General features: G+C 45.3%; 1 protein-coding gene across 1 annotated transcript in view; it reads right to left on the bottom strand.

Annotated features, from left to right (window-relative positions):
- Window positions 1-1168: 1168 nt before the first annotated feature.
- The window catches only part of pidd1 (p53-induced death domain protein 1), a 104022-nt gene continuing 88583 nt past the window's right edge, over window positions 1169-16607 (bottom strand). Inside the window, exon 16 of the mRNA XM_055924283.1 lies at window positions 1169-5173. Within this exon, the coding sequence (XP_055780258.1) occupies window positions 4885-5173 (289 nt within the window). The 3' untranslated portion in view covers window positions 1169-4884. The remainder of the gene's footprint in view (window positions 5174-16607) is intronic.

The raw sequence follows: 16607 nt of genomic DNA, 5'->3' as shown, positions 1-16607 counted from the left end.
CTAGCCTAGTAGTAGAAAGCTAGCCTAGTAGTAGAACGGTGAACGGGAGGAGGGAGACACAAGGCATCATTGTGAAGGTTATTCTGAACCCAATGACCTTGAGTATAAAAATAGGAAAATGAAAGATGATAAATCGAGGGACGCTTGATAGGGACGCCGACGGCATGGATTACCATCGACTGGGGTCTAATAGAATATTATGGAATAGAGTAGATGATCGAGGTAACAGGCATTTACAGGAATAGAGTAGAGAATCGAGGTAACAGGCATTTACAGGAATAGAGTAGAGAATCGAGGTAACAGGCATTTACAGGAATAGAGTAGAGAATCGAGGTAACAGACATTTACAGGAATAGAGTAGAGAATCGAGGTAACAGGCATTTACAGGAAGAGAGTAGAGAATCGAGGTAACAGGCATTTACAGGAATAGAGTAGAGAATCGAGGTAACAGTCATTTACAGGAAGAGAGTTGAGAATCGAGGTAACAGACATTTACAGGAAGAGAGTAGAGAATCGAGGTAACAGGCATTTACAGGAAGAGAGTAGAGAATCGAGGTAACAGGCATTTACAGGAATAGAGTAGAGAATCGAGGTAACAGACATTTACAGGAAGAGAGTAGAGAATCGAGGTAACAGGCATTTACAGGAAGAGAGTAGAGAATCGAGGTAACAGACATTTACAGGAATAGAGTAGAGAATCGAGGTAACAGGCATTTACAGGAAGAGAGTAGAGAATCGAGGTAACAGGCATTTACAGGAATAGAGTAGAGAATCGAGGTAACAGGCATTTACAGGAATAGAGTAGAGAATCGAGGTAACAGGCATTTACAGGAATAGAGTAGAGAATCGAGGTAACAGACATTTACAGGAAGAGAGTAGAGAATCGAGGTAACAGGCATTTACAGGAATAGAGTAGAGGATCGAGGTAACAGGCATTTACAGGAAGAGAGTAGAGAATCGAGGTAACAGACATTTACAGGAATAGAGTAGAGAATCGAGGTAACAGACATTTACAGGAAGAGAGTAGAGAATCGAGGTAACAGACATTTACAGGAAGAGAGTAGAGAATCGAGGTAACAGGCATTTACAGGAATAGAGTAGAGGATCGAGGTAACAGGCATTTACAGGAATAGAGTAGAGGATCGAGATAACAGACATTTACAGGACGTCATCATCGTGGTTTACTTACAGAACATGTGAGTACAAATACATATAAACCAGGTAGAGGTATACACAACTCATACACATCTCGTACACAACTCATACACATCTCGTACACATCTCGTACACATCTCGTACACATCTCGTACATTACATTACATTTAAGTCATTTAGCAGACGCTCTTATCCAGAGCGACTTACAAATTGGAAAGTTCATACATATTCATCCTGGTCCCCCCGTGGGGAATGAACCCACAACCCTGGCGTTGCAAGCGCCATGCTCTACCAACTGAGCCACACGGGACCACGTCGTACACAACTCATACACATCTCGAACACATCTCGTACACAACTCATACACATCTCGTACACAACTCATACACATCTCGTACACAACTCGTACACATCTCGTACACAACTCATACACATCTCGTACACAACTCGTACACAACTCATACACATCTCGTACACAACTCATACACATCTCGTACACATCTCGTACACAACTCATACACAACTCTTAGGCATACAGTGACTTGCGAAAGTATTCACCCCCCTTGGCATTTTTCCTATTTTGTTGCCTTACAACCTGGAATTAAAATAAAAACAATTTTTTTGGGGGGGGGTTTGTATCATTTGATTTACACAACATGTCTACCACTTTGAAGATGAAAAATATGTTTTATTGTGAAACAAACTAGAAATGAGACAAGAAAAACAGAACTTAAGGGTGCATAACTATTCACCCCCCCAAAGCCAATACTTTGTAGACACCTTTTGCAGCAATTACAGCTGCAAGTCTCTTGGGGTATGTCTCTATAAGCTTGGCACATCTAGCCACTGGGATTTCTGCCCATTCTTCCAGGCAAAGCTGCTCCAGCTCCTTCAAGTTGGATGGGTTCCGCTGGTGTACAGCAATCTTTAAGTCATACCACAGATTCTCAATTGGATTGAGGTATGGGCTTTGACTAGGCCATTCCAAGACATTTAAATGTTTCCCCTTAAACCACTCGAGTGTTGCTTTAGCAGTATGCTTAGGGTCATTGTCCTGCTGAAAGGTGAACCTCCGTCCCAGTCTCAAATCTCTGGAATACTGAAACAGGTTTCCCTCAAGAATTTCCCTATATTTAGCACCATCCATCATTCCTTCAATTCTGACCATTTACATTACATTTACATTTAAGTCATTTAGCAGACGCTCTTATCCAGAGCGACCAGTGTCCCAGTCCGTGCTGATGAAAAACATCCCCACAGCATGATGCTTCCACCACCATGCTTCACTGGGGATGAGGTTCTCGGGGTGATGACAGATGTTGGGTTTGCGCCAGACATAGCGTTTTCCTTGATGGACAAAAAGCTCAATTTTAGTCTCATCTGACCAGAGTACTTTCTTCCATATGTTTGGGGAGTCTCCCACATGCCTTTTGGCGAACACCAAACGTGTTTGCTTATTTTTTTCTTCAAGCAATGGCTTTTTTCTGGACACTTTTCCGTAAAGCCCAGCTCTATGGAGTGGTCCACTTAAAGTGGTCCTATGGACAGATACTCTTCACTGTGGAGCTTTGCAGCTCCTCCGGGGTTATCTTTGTTGCCTCTCTGATTAATGCCTTCCTTGTCCGGTCCGTGAGTTTTGGTGGGCAGCCATCTCTTGGCAGGTTTGTTGTAGTGCCATATTATTTCCATTTGTTAATAATGGATTTAATGGTGCTTCTGTGACTTCTGAAGGTAATTGGTTGCACCAGATCATATTTAGGGGCTTCATAGCAAAGAGGGTGAATACATATGCAGGCACCACTTTTCCATTTTTAATCATTTAGATTTAGATTTTTTTTAAACAAGTTCTTTTTTTGAATTCACTTCACCAATTTGAACTATTTTGTGTATGTCCATTACATGAAATCCAAATAAAAATCCATTTAAATTACAGGTTGTAATGCAACAAAATAGGAAAAATGCTAAGGGGGATGAATACTTTTGCAAGGCACTGTTTCATAACATCACAAATGAATCACTTCACAGTTCAGCTCAGAGGCAACAGGAGGTTTACAAAGACCTCCTCTGGTGATTTCAACAGGTGTATATTGTATATCTGACAGGAATTATGCCACAAATAACAGGACTAGAACACAAGAGTGATGAGTCCATTCCTTCATCTGTCTGTTTATCAGCAAGTCAAGAACACACTGTTCAATAGAGGTGCCAGGATTTGAATAAAACACCAGTCCAACAAACAGGTTTGGTGTCAATTTAATTTCAATTCTAGTCAATTCAGAAAGTAAACAAAAATTCAAATTCCACATTTTGCTAATTGAAAACTTAAAAAGAGAATAATAATTTCAGTGTGCTTCCTGAATGAACTGGAATTGACATTGACCCCATCCTTGTCAGCAGCATGTGTTGTTTTCCTTCCTCTCTGTGCTACAGTTCTAACAGCCTCCATTAGAGCAGCTGAATGGCTGGCGGCTGGGTGATGGTACACACCATCCAGACCGTACCACACATGGCGGGTGTTCAAGTTAGTCAAGTGTAAGACGGCCATCTGTACCTAGTGTGGAGCCACCATCTCTGCAGCTGAGCAGGGCTGGAACAAACAACTGAAATAGTCCATGTCTCTCTACAGCTGATGTTCTCAGCTCAGTTTGTCCATGTCTCTAATGCAGAACCGGTTGGTCCGGCCTGAGGCTTTCCACTGCAGAACCGGTCGGTCCGGCCTGAGGCTTTCCACTGCAGTACCGGTCGGTCCGGCCTGAGGCTTTCCACTGCAGAACCGGTCGGTCTGGCCTGAGGCTTTCTACTGCAGAACCGGTTGGTCCGGCCTGAGGCTTTCCACTGCAGTACCGGTTGGTCCGGCCGGTCCGGCCTGAGGCTTTCCACTACAGTACCGGTCGGTCCGGCCTAAAGCTTTCCACTGCGGTACCGGTCGGTCCGGCCTAAAGCTTTCCACTGCAGTACCGGTCGGTCCGGCCTGAGGCTTTCCACTGCAGTACCGGTCGGTCTGGCCTAAAGCTTTCCACTGCGGTACCGGTCGGTCCGGTCTAAAGCTTTCCACTGCAGTACCGGTCGGTCCGGCCTAAAGCTTTCCACTGCAGTACCGGTCGGTCCGGCCTGAGGCTTTCCACTGCAGAACCGGTTGGTCCGGCCTGAGGCTTTCCACTGCAGAACCGGTTGGTCTGGCCTGAGGCTTTCCACTGCAGAACCGGTTGGTCCGGCCTGAGGCTTTCCATGGGATTCAAGTAACTGTCCAGTGAAAATCTCAAATTTAAAAGTCCATATTCTGTTAACTCATACCCAAATAATGTTGTTGACTTATTCAATACTCGTATTTGTGGCCAGAGCATAAATTGGAGACAAAACACTTTAAAAAACCCACTTTAAACTTGTATCTAAAAACAGAAAGTTTAAAAAATGCTTGCTATATCCAATCAGCGTTCTACTTACGTGAATATTTTCAATGACCATATACGCCCACACCATTACAACACAGAAAAGTTGCTTTTTAACATATTTAAATAAAACTATTTAGAAGGAAGACTATTTCACTCATATCGTAATTAATTATAGGTCACATTTCATAGAAACAGTTACTTTAAACCCCAGTGTTTTACTGACTTCAGTCATCTCCTCTTCCTGTAACCCCCCTCTTCCTCAGTGTGAAGATGAGCTGGTCTCTTCCTGTAACCCCACTCTTCTCAGTGACTCATTATACTTCCTCTGTCAGTTGGTTCAGTGTGACGGTGAGGGATCTGTGTCTGTGGAAGGCCTCTTCTCTTCCTCTTCTAGGCCCACCCTCCTCAGTGACTCATTATACTTCCGGGTTCCAAGCCTCACTATGTCTTTAATCTCCTCAGCCAGGTCCCTCCTGCCGCTCTCCACCATGGCATCTACCAACCTGGGCACTGCACCAATATCCTGCTGGCCTGGACCTCCAGCGGGACGTGACCCAACACCCTCCTGCTGCTGACCCCGGGCCCAGTGGAACAGCATCTCCAACACCAGGGCCCCTAGGTTGTCTCTGGGGGAGAGAGAGAGGAGAGAGAGAGGCGAGAGAGATGGAGAGAGAGAGGAGAAGGAGAGAGCAAGAGAGAGGTATCTGTACGGGCTTCCACAAATGTAGGGTTTTCGTGTAACCAAAACGACCTCTATGTAACCAATAGGGAATCTAAAGAAAGAAAGAAAGAAAGAAAGAAAGAAAGAAAGAAAGAGACAGACAGAGACAGACAGAGACAGAAAGACAGAGAGACAGAGAGACAGACAGACAGACAGAGAGAGAGACAAAGAGAGAGACAGACAGAGACAGACAGAGAGAGAGAGACAGAGAGAGAGACAGAGAGAGAGAGAGAGAGAGACAGACAGAGAGAGAGACAGACAGACAGACAGACAGCGTGAGAGAGAGAGACAGACAGACAGACTGAGAGAGAGAGAGAGAGACAGACAGACAGACCGAGAGAGAGAGAGAGACAGGGAGAGAAAACAGCAGGAGAAACGTACAGTGGTGACTATAACTATGTTCCCTGAAGGAGGTAAATAAGGCTCAACACAGCTATGGGGTAAGCCCTCTACTGAAGAACATTAGAATCACGCCTGAAAAGGCCAATGAACACCGTGCCTCACCAGAAGCTCCGCCTTCCACAGGCGATAAACCCGAGGTACAGATTCATTCCTTCAGTAGCGGTCTTCACCGATTCCAGAACCGGGCGACGCGAGTCAAAACAGGTGTTATAGTTATAACTATACGTTCCCTTTCAGTCGGTCGGCTCGGCACAACACAGCTATGGGGATATGAAATACATAAGCCCCAAAGCCGATCCCAGTAGACACCAAATGAAACGACCCGCGACAGACCACCCAGAGTTACAACCCGACAGTTACCCGTGTATGGCGTAAATCCGCTCGCTGTCTAATGACCCTCTCCAGTCCCAGCCATAAGCACACTGTGGGGCTACACTCTCTCCTTACACCACTCTGGCATCCAAGAGATAAAACACTCTCTCCTTACAGCACTCTGGCATCTAAGAGATAAAACACTCTCTCCTTACAGCACTCTGGCATCTAAGAGATAAAACACTCTCTCCTTACACCACTCTGGCATCTAAGAGATAAAACAGTTTCTCCTTACAGCACTCTGGCATCTAAGAGATAAAACACTCTCTCCTTACAGCACTCTGGCATCCAAGAGATAAAACACTCTCTCCTTACAGCACTCTGGCATCTAAGAGATAAAACCTCCAAAAGAATAGTCAACTCACCGCAGCACAAATATCTCCAACAGGCAACCTTTTAAACAACGTACACCGCTAGGTCATTCCTGTCATATGCCAGATAAATAGCCTCCACAATCCAGTCAGAGAGATAGACTGCTTAGAAAGAGCCTGCTTAGAAAGAGACTGCTTAGAGAGAGACTGCTTAGAGAGAGACAAGCCAGCTTAGAGAGAGACTGCTTAGAGAGAGACTGTTTAGAGAGAGAGACTGTTTAGAGAGAGAGACTGCTTAGAGAGAGACTGATTAGAGAGAGACAAGCCAGCTTAGAGAGAGACTGCTTAGAGAGAGACTGCTTAGAGAGAGACTGCTTAGAGAGAGACTGCTTAGAGAGAGAGACTGCTTAGAGAGAGACAAGCCAGCTTAGAGAGAGAGACTGCTTAGAGAGAGACAAGCCAGCTTAGAGAGAGACTGCTTAGAGAGAGAGACTGTTTAGAGAGAGAGACTGTTTAGAGAGAGAGACTGTTTAGAGAGAGACTGATTAGAGAGAGAGACTGCTTAGAGAGAGAGACTGCTTAGAGAGAGAGACTGTTTAGAGAGAGACTGTTTAGAGAGAGACTGCTTAGAGAGAGAGACTGCTTAGAGAGAGAGACTGCTTAGAGAGAGACTGCTTAGAGAGAGAGACTGCTTAGAGAGAGACTGCTTAGAGAGAGACTGATTAGAGAGAGACTGCTTAGAGAGAGACTGCTTAGAGAGAGACTGCTTAGAGAGAGAGACTGCTTAGAGAGAGACTGCTTAGAGAGAGACTGCTTAGAGAGAGACTGCTTAGAGAGAGAGACTGTTTAGAGAGAGACTGTTTAGAGAGAGACTGTTTAGAGAGAGACTGCTTAGAGAGAGAGACTGCTTAGAGAGAGAGACTGCTTAGAGAGAGAGACTGCTTAGAGAGAGAGACTGCTTAGAGAGAGAGACTGCTTAGAGAGAGAGACTGCTTAGAGAGAGAGACTGCTTAGAGAGAGAGACTGCTTAGAGAGAGAGACTGCTTAGAGAGAGAGACTGCTTAGAGAGAGAGACTGTTTAGAGAGAGACTGTTTAGAGAGAGACTGCTTAGAGAGAGAGAGACTGCTTAGAGAGAGAGACTGCTTAGAGAGAGAGACTGCTTAGAGAGAGAGACTGCTTAGAGAGAGAGACTGTTTAGAGAGAGACTGTTTAGAGAGAGACTGCTTAGAGAGAGAGAGACTGCTTAGAGAGAGAGACTGCTTAGAGAGAGAGACTGCTTAGAGAGAGAGACTGTTTAGAGAGAGACTGTTTAGAGAGAGACTGCTTAGAGAGAGAGACTGCTTAGAGAGAGATACTGCTTAGAGAGAGAGAGACTGCTTAGAGAGAGACTGTTTAGAGAGAGACTGCTTAGAGAGAGAGACTGCTTAGAGAGAGAGAGACTGCTTAGAGAGAGAGACTGCTTAGAGAGAGAGAGACTGCTTAGAGAGAGAGACTGCTTAGAGAGAGACTGTTTAGAGAGAGACTGCTTAGAGAGAGAGACTGCTTAGAGAGAGATACTGCTTAGAGAGAGAGACTGCTTAGAGAGAGAGACTGCTTAGAGAGAGAGACTGCTTAGAGAGAGAGACTGTTTAGAGAGAGACTGTTTAGAGAGAGACTGCTTAGAGAGAGAGAGACTGCTTAGAGAGAGAGACTGCTTAGAGAGAGACTGCTTAGAGAGAGACTGATTAGAGAGAGACTGATTAGAGAGAGACTGATTAGAGAGAGACTGATTAGAGAGAGACTGATTAGAGAGAGACTACTTAGAGAGAGACTGCTTAGAGAGAGACTGATTAGAGAGACTGCTTAGAGAGAGACTGCTTAGAGAGAGACTGCTTAGAGAGAGACTGCTTAGAGAGAGAGACTGTTTAGAGAGAGACTGCTTAGAGAGAGACTGCTTAGAGAGAGACTGCTTAGAGAGAGAGACTGTTTAGAGAGAGACTGCTTAGAGAGAGAGACTGCTTAGAGAGAGACTGCTTAGAGAGAGAGACTGCTTAGAGAGAGACTGCTTAGAGAGAGAGACTGTTTAGAGAGAGAGACTGCTTAGAGAGAGAGACTGCTTAGAGAGAGAGACTGCTTAGAGAGAGAGACTGATTAGAGAGAGACTGCTTAGAGAGAGATACTGCTTAGAGAGAGAGACTGCTTAGAGAGAGAGACTGCTTAGAGAGAGAGACTGCTTAGAGAGAGATACTGTTTAGAAAGAGACTGTTTAGAGAGAGAGACTGTTTAGAGAGAGAGACTGCTTAGAGAGAGACTGCTTAGAGAGAGACTGCTTAGAGAGAGAGACTGTTTAGAAAGAGACTGCTTAGAGAGAGAGACTGTTTAGAGAGAGACTGCTTAGAGAGAGAGACTGCTTAGAGAGAGACTGCTTAGAGAGAGAGACTGCTTAGAGAGAGACTGCTTAGAGAGAGACTGCTTAGAGAGAGAGACTGTTTAGAAAGATACTGCTTAGAGAGAGAGACTGCTTAGAGAGAGAGAGACTGCTTAGAGAGAGACTGCTTAGAGAGAGACTGCTTAGAGAGAGACTGTTTAGAAAGAGACTGTTTAGAGAGAGAGACTGTTTAGAGAGAGAGACTGTTTAGAGAGAGACACTGCTTAGAGAGAGAGACTGCTTAGAGAGAGACTGCTTAGAGAGAGAGACTGCTTAGAGAGAGACTGCTTAGAGAGAGACTGCTTAGAGAGAGAGACTGTTTAGAAAGATACTGCTTAGAGAGAGAGACTGCTTAGAGAGAGACTGCTTAGAGAGAGATACTGCTTAGAGAGAGAGACTGCTTAGAGAGAGAGACTGCTTAGAGAGAGAGACTGCTTAGAGAGAGATACTGCTTAGAGAGAGATACTGCTTAGAGAGAGAGACTGCTTAGAGAGAGATACTGCTTAGAGAGAGAGACTGCTTAGAGAGAGACTGCTTAGAGAGAGATACTGCTTAGAGAGAGAGACTGCTTAGAGAGAGAGACTGCTTAGAGAGAGAGACTGCTTAGAGAGAGAGACTGCTTAGAGAGAGACTGCTTAGAGAGAGACTGCTTAGAGAGAGAGACTGTTTAGAGAGAGACTGTTTAGAGAGAGAGACTGCTTAGAGAGAGACTGCTAGGAGAGAGACTGCTAGGAGAGAGACTGATTAGAGAGAGACTGATTAGAGAGAGACTGCTTAGAGAGAGACTGTTTAGAGAGAGAGACTGCTTAGAGAGAGACTGCTTAGAGAGAGACTGCTTAGAGAGAGACTGTTTAGAGAGAGACTGTTTAGAGAGAGACTGCTTAGAGAGAGAGACTGCTTAGAGAGAGAGACTGCTTAGAGAGAGAGACTGCTTAGAGAGAGAGACTGCTTAGAGAGAGAGACTGCTTAGAGAGAGAGACTGCTTAGAGAGAGAGACTGCTTAGAGAGAGAGACTGCTTAGAGAGAGAGACTGCTTAGAGAGAGAGACTGCTTAGAGAGAGAGACTGCTTAGAGAGAGAGACTGCTTAGAGAGAGAGACTGCTTAGAGAGAGAGACTGTTTAGAGAGAGACTGTTTAGAGAGAGAGACTGCTTAGAGAGAGAGACTGCTTAGAGAGAGACTGCTTAGAGAGAGACTGATTAGAGAGAGACTGATTAGAGAGAGACTGATTAGAGAGAGACTGATTAGAGAGAGACTGATTAGAGAGAGACTACTTAGAGAGAGACTGCTTAGAGAGAGACTGATTAGAGAGACTGCTTAGAGAGAGACTGCTTAGAGAGAGACTGCTTAGAGAGAGAGACTGTTTAGAGAGAGACTGCTTAGAGAGAGACTGCTTAGAGAGAGACTGCTTAGAGAGAGAGACTGTTTAGAGAGAGACTGCTTAGAGAGAGAGACTGCTTAGAGAGAGACTGCTTAGAGAGAGAGACTGCTTAGAGAGAGACTGCTTAGAGAGAGAGACTGTTTAGAAAGAGACTGTTTAGAGAGAGACTGCTTAGAGAGAGAGACTGCTTAGAGAGAGAGACTGCTTAGAGAGAGAGACTGTTTAGAGAGAGAGACTGTTTAGAGAGAGAGACTGCTTAGAGAGAGACTGCTTAGAGAGAGACTGATTAGAGAGAGACTGCTTAGAGAGAGAGACTGCTTAGAGAGAGATACTGCTTAGAGAGAGATACTGCTTAGAGAGAGAGACTGCTTAGAGAGAGATACTGCTTAGAGAGAGAGACTGCTTAGAGAGAGACTGCTTAGAGAGAGACTGTTTAGAGAGAGACTGCTTAGAGAGAGAGAGACTGCTTAGAGAGAGAGACTGCTTAGAGAGAGACTGCTTAGAGAAAGATACTGCTTAGAGAGAGAGACTGCTTAGAGAGAGAGACTGCTTAGAGAGAGAGACTGCTTAGAGAGAGAGACTGCTTAGAGAGAGACTGCTTAGAGAGAGACTGCTTAGAGAGAGAGACTGTTTAGAGAGAGACTGTTTAGAGAGAGAGACTGCTTAGAGAGAGACTGCTAGGAGAGAGACTGCTAGGAGAGAGACTGATTAGAGAGAGACTGATTAGAGAGAGACTGCTTAGAGAGAGACTGTTTAGAGAGAGAGACTGCTTAGAGAGAGACTGCTTAGAGAGAGACTGCTTAGAGAGAGACTGTTTAGAGAGAGACTGTTTAGAGAGAGACTGCTTAGAGAGAGAGACTGCTTAGAGAGAGAGACTGCTTAGAGAGAGAGACTGCTTAGAGAGAGAGACTGCTTAGAGAGAGAGACTGCTTAGAGAGAGAGACTGCTTAGAGAGAGAGACTGCTTAGAGAGAGAGACTGCTTAGAGAGAGAGACTGCTTAGAGAGAGAGACTGCTTAGAGAGAGAGACTGCTTAGAGAGAGAGACTGTTTAGAGAGAGACTGTTTAGAGAGAGAGACTGCTTAGAGAGAGAGACTGCTTAGAGAGAGACTGCTTAGAGAGAGACTGATTAGAGAGAGACTGATTAGAGAGAGACTGATTAGAGAGAGACTGATTAGAGAGAGACTACTTAGAGAGAGACTGCTTAGAGAGAGACTGATTAGAGAGACTGCTTAGAGAGAGACTGCTTAGAGAGAGACTGCTTAGAGAGAGAGACTGTTTAGAGAGAGACTGCTTAGAGAGAGACTGCTTAGAGAGAGACTGCTTAGAGAGAGAGACTGTTTAGAGAGAGACTGCTTAGAGAGAGAGACTGCTTAGAGAGAGACTGCTTAGAGAGAGAGACTGCTTAGAGAGAGACTGCTTAGAGAGAGAGACTGTTTAGAAAGAGACTGTTTAGAGAGAGACTGCTTAGAGAGAGAGACTGCTTAGAGAGAGAGACTGCTTAGAGAGAGAGACTGTTTAGAGAGAGAGACTGTTTAGAGAGAGAGACTGCTTAGAGAGAGACTGCTTAGAGAGAGACTGATTAGAGAGAGACTGCTTAGAGAGAGAGACTGCTTAGAGAGAGATACTGCTTAGAGAGAGATACTGCTTAGAGAGAGAGACTGCTTAGAGAGAGATACTGCTTAGAGAGAGAGACTGCTTAGAGAGAGACTGCTTAGAGAGAGATACTGCTTAGAGAGAGAGACTGCTTACATTTACATTTAAGTCATTTAGCAGACGCTCTTATCCAGAGCGACTTACAAATTGGTGCATTCACCTTATGACATCCAGTGGAACAGCCACTTTACAACAGTGCATCTAAATCTTTTAAGGGGGGGGGGGGGGGTGTCAGAAGGATTGCTTTATCCTATCCTAGGTATTCCTTAAAGAGGTGGGGTTTCAGGTGTCTCCGGAAGGTGGTGATTGACTCCGCTGACCTGGCGTCGTGAGGGAGTTTGTTCCACCATTGGGGTGCCAGAGCAGCGAACAGTTTTGACTGGGCTGAGCGGGAACTGTACTTCCTCAGTGGTAGGGAGGCGAGCAGGCCAGAGGTGGAGAGAGACTGCTTAGAGAGAGACTGCTTAGAAAGCTCTCTACCACGAGCCGGATTAGCAAAATAGACAAAAAAGTTGGTCACACAAACGGACACACCTGGTCTGCTCAATGTACATGGTTAAGCTCGTACCGGACACACCTGGTCCGCTCAATGTACATGGTTAAGCTCGTACCGGACACACAGGGACACGCAACCTCCGCTGCTCCTCAGAAGAGAAAGGAGGATGTGAAAAGCTGTAGGACAGGCATGATCACATGACCCAAATGTCCTGCCGAGGGTACCAGACCTGCCCGTACACCTTGGACAACGGGTCCCTGTAGCAACGGGAGATGCCACGAGTCTCCGACTAAAAGGTGAATGATCTCTACACGAACCGATGCTTGTGCTTCTAGTTCTGACCGTGCAGGAATATCTAACAATTTCACAACAACTACCTTATACACACACAAGTATAAAGGAATGAATAAGAATATGTACATATAAATATTTGAATGAACGATGGCCGAACGGCATAGACAATGTTAGTGGTGGCTGTTTAACTTCTAGTTCCTCCCAATCCCGGATCCGGGAGCACCCCCCATCAGTAAAAAAGCTGACTAGCATAGCCTAGCATAGCGTCACAAGTAAATACTAGCATCTAAATATCATTAAATCACAAGTCCAAGACACCAGATGAAAGATACACATCTTGTGAATCCAGCCATCATTTCTGATTTTTAAAATGTTTTACAGGGAAGACACAATATGTAAATCTATTAGCTAACCACGTTAGCAAAAGACACAACTTTTTTTACTCTACCATTTTTTTACTGGATCAGTAGCTATCACAAAATCGACCAAATAAAGATATAAATAGCCATTAACCAAGAAACAACTTCATCAGATGACAGTCTGATAACATATTTATTGTATAGCATATGTTTTGTTAGAAAAATGTGCATATTTCAGGTATAAATCATAGTTTACCATTGCAGCCACCATCACAACTCTCACCAAAGCGACTAGAATAACTACAGAGAGCAACGTGAATTACCTAAATATTCATCATAAAACATTTCTGAAAAATACACAGCTTACAGCAAATGAAAGACAAAGATCTTGTGAATCCAGCCAATATTTCAGATTTTTTAAGTGTTTTACAGCGAAAACACAATATAGCATTATATTAGCTTACTACAATAGCCAACCACACAACAGCATTGATCATGCACGTTAGCGATAGCGAATAAACCAGCAAAAGATATTTTTGATTAACCTTCTCAAAACTTCTTCAGATGACAGTCCTATAACATCATATTACACAATACATATAGAGTTTGTTCGAAAATGTGCATATTTAGCGGCACAAATCGTGGTTATACAATGAGAAAAGTAGCCAAGCTGCCAACAATATGTCGGGAGAAATCTTGGGAGAGGCACCTAATCTAATCGATAACTAATCATAAACTTGACTAAAAAATACAGGTTGGACAGCAAATGAAAGAAACATTAGTTCTTAAATGCAATCGCTGTGTTAGATTTTTAAAATTAACGTTACTACAACATACAGCGTGCGTTAAAGCGAGACCGCACCTAGATTATTGGCAGAATATCTGCTCTACATTTTTCAACAGAACAACGAATTAACATCATAAATACTTCTTTATTTTTGATGAGCTCCCATCAGAATCTTGGGCAAGGTGTCCTTTGTCCAAAATAATCGTTGCTTGGTTGTAGATTGTCCTCTTCAACGTTCGAATTAGCAGTAAACATTAGCCATGTGGCAAAGACGTGTCCGACTCACTAAAACGCAGGACAAATAAATATCCGAAAATCGCAATATACCGATATAAACTGATATAACTCAGTTTAATATAACAACATTATGATGTCTTTAACACCTATAACGAATAAAAACAGAGCCGGATATATCTAAGGCCTATAACCGGAGCGAACTAGAGCCACAGCCAGAGGTCCTTCCTGCGTCAGAGCGAAGTGAACAAAGACCGGACCCTACGTTCCCAGGCCATTTATAACCTCTCAGTTCTGCCTAGCAACTCCATTTCAATTCTCACTATTCGCTGACACCCAGGGGAAGACGTATGCAGTGCATCTCAACCAATAGAAGACAGGCAGATTTATAAACAGATCTCAGAACAGCAAGCAGATTTCAGCATTCTCACATCCTCATAGGAAAATTGCTCTAAGTCCATTTCTGTTTTACTCACAGATATAAATCAAACGGTTTTAGAAACTAGAGAGTGTTTTCTATCCAATAGTAATAATAATATGCATATTGTACGAGCAAGAATTGAGTACGAGGCAGTTTAATTTGGGAACGAAATTATTACAAAGTGCAAACAGCACCCCCTATTGAGAAGAAGTTTTAACAGTCTGATGGCCTTGAGATGGAAGCTGTTTTTCAGTCTCTCGGTCCCAGCTTTGATGCACCTGTACTGACCTCGCCTTCTGGATGATAGCGGTGTGAACTGGCAGTGGCTCGGGTGGTTGTTGTCCTTGATGATCTTTTTGGCCTTCCTGTGACATCGGGGTGTGACTCCTGAGAGATGTCAGGTCTCCACGCGGGTTAGCACCAAGCCTGCTGCCAGCACATAGCTAGCCCGAAGAAAACTTGTGTTTCCGTCTTCCTTAGGTCTCGAGAATCTCGCTGACCACAGCACGGTCCGTTTAGAATAACCAAGCGACTTAATGCTACGTATGCTAAACGAGAGAGAGATACACAAACAATTCCACCTTGGGAGGCCAGAAATCACCAGTGGCAGTATGCTAGCTAGTTCGCCTTGACGCGTCAGCTAACCTGGCTAGCACACTACGTAGCGCTGTTTAGCCTGATCCCCGTCCACATAAGACCGGATCGTCCACCAAGTCCAGGAAGAGAGGTAATCGGTGCTTGACCGAGGCAGAGGCAGGCACCCTCAGCCTTCAAGTCTTCTTCCCCTCAGCCGGCGACAGAGCGCACAGGAAACCGGGTTAAGCTAGGGCACCATGCCTCAACCCGGACAGACAAGACATTTGATCCTCAATTCATCCCCAGGTCCCATAACCCAGCCGAGATACGGGCACCCGTGAGAGGACACCATAAGAAATCCACACGTTTGCCAAGGAAACCTGTACGTACCATGGACTGGACTAGGGGAATGGCATGAACACACTCTCCTTAAGTGGCACAGCTTCCGGTGAGGCACGGTGTTCATTGGCCTTGTCAGGCGTGATTCTAACGTTCTCCAGTAGAGGGCTCACCCCATAGCTGTGTTGACCGACTGAAAGGGAATAGTGGTTGCGTGAGAATTGATCAAAAGGCACGTGAAGGGAATGCTGGAGTCTACAGCGTAAACACACCTGTATTGGTATCTGCCTCCATCAATCACATAGAAATATTGTCCTGAAGATTGACTCACAGAAGAGAGAGATAATTGAGGACTCAGCACAATACCATTGACATAGAAGTCTTGCCTTTTCAAAGAATATTTCCATTCACACACACACATTCTCTCTCTCTCTCTCTCTCTCTCTCTCTCTCTCTCAATTCAATTCAATTGACTTTATTGACATGGCAAGTTTATTATTACTTACATTGTCAAAGTATACATATCGAAAAATAAAAATCAAATATATATGTATCTCTCCCCCCTCTCTATGTCCCCCCCGCCCTCTCTCTCTCCCCCCCTCTCTCCGTCTCTTCCCCTCTCTCTCTCTCCGCCTCTCCCCCCTCTCTCTTTCTCTCTCCCCCCCCTCTCTCTCTCTCCCCCTCTCTCTATCTCCCCCCCTCTCTCTCTCTCTCTCTCTCTCCCTCTCTCCCCCCTCTCTCTCCCCCCTCTCTCTCCCCCCTCTCTCTCTCTCTCTCCCCCTCCCTCTCTCTCTCTCTCCCCCTCCCTCTCTCTCTGTCTCTCCCCCTCTCTCTCTGACTCTCCCCCTCTCTCTCTGTCTCTCCCCCTCTCTCTCTGTCTCTCCCCCTCTCTCTCTGTCTCTCCCCCCTCTCTCTCTCTCTCTCCCCCTCTCTCTCTGTCTCTCCCCCTCTCTCTGTCTCTGTCTCTCTCTCTCCCCCCTCCCCCATCTCTCCCCCCTCTGTCGCTGTCTCTCCCCCCTCTGTCGCTGTCTCTCCCCCCCCTGTCGCTGTCTCTCCCCCCTCTGTCGCTGTCTCTCCCCCCTCTGTCGCTGTCTCTCCCCCTCCCCCTCTCTCTGTCTCTCCCCCTCCCCCCCTCTCTATGTCTCTCTCTCTCTCTCCGTCTCTCCCCCCCTCTCTCTGTCTCTCTCCCCCCCTCTCTGTCTCTCCCCGTCTCTCCCCCCCTCTCTCTGTCTCTCCCCCCCTCTCTCTGTCTCTCCCCCGTCTCTCTCTCTCCCCCCTTCTCTCTCTCCCCCTTCTCTCTCTCCC

This window comes from Salvelinus fontinalis, chromosome 5, assembly GCF_029448725.1.
Source record: "Salvelinus fontinalis isolate EN_2023a chromosome 5, ASM2944872v1, whole genome shotgun sequence".
NCBI lineage: Eukaryota > Metazoa > Chordata > Actinopteri > Salmoniformes > Salmonidae > Salvelinus > Salvelinus fontinalis.
This window is presented reverse-complemented; position numbering and strand designations above follow the sequence as displayed.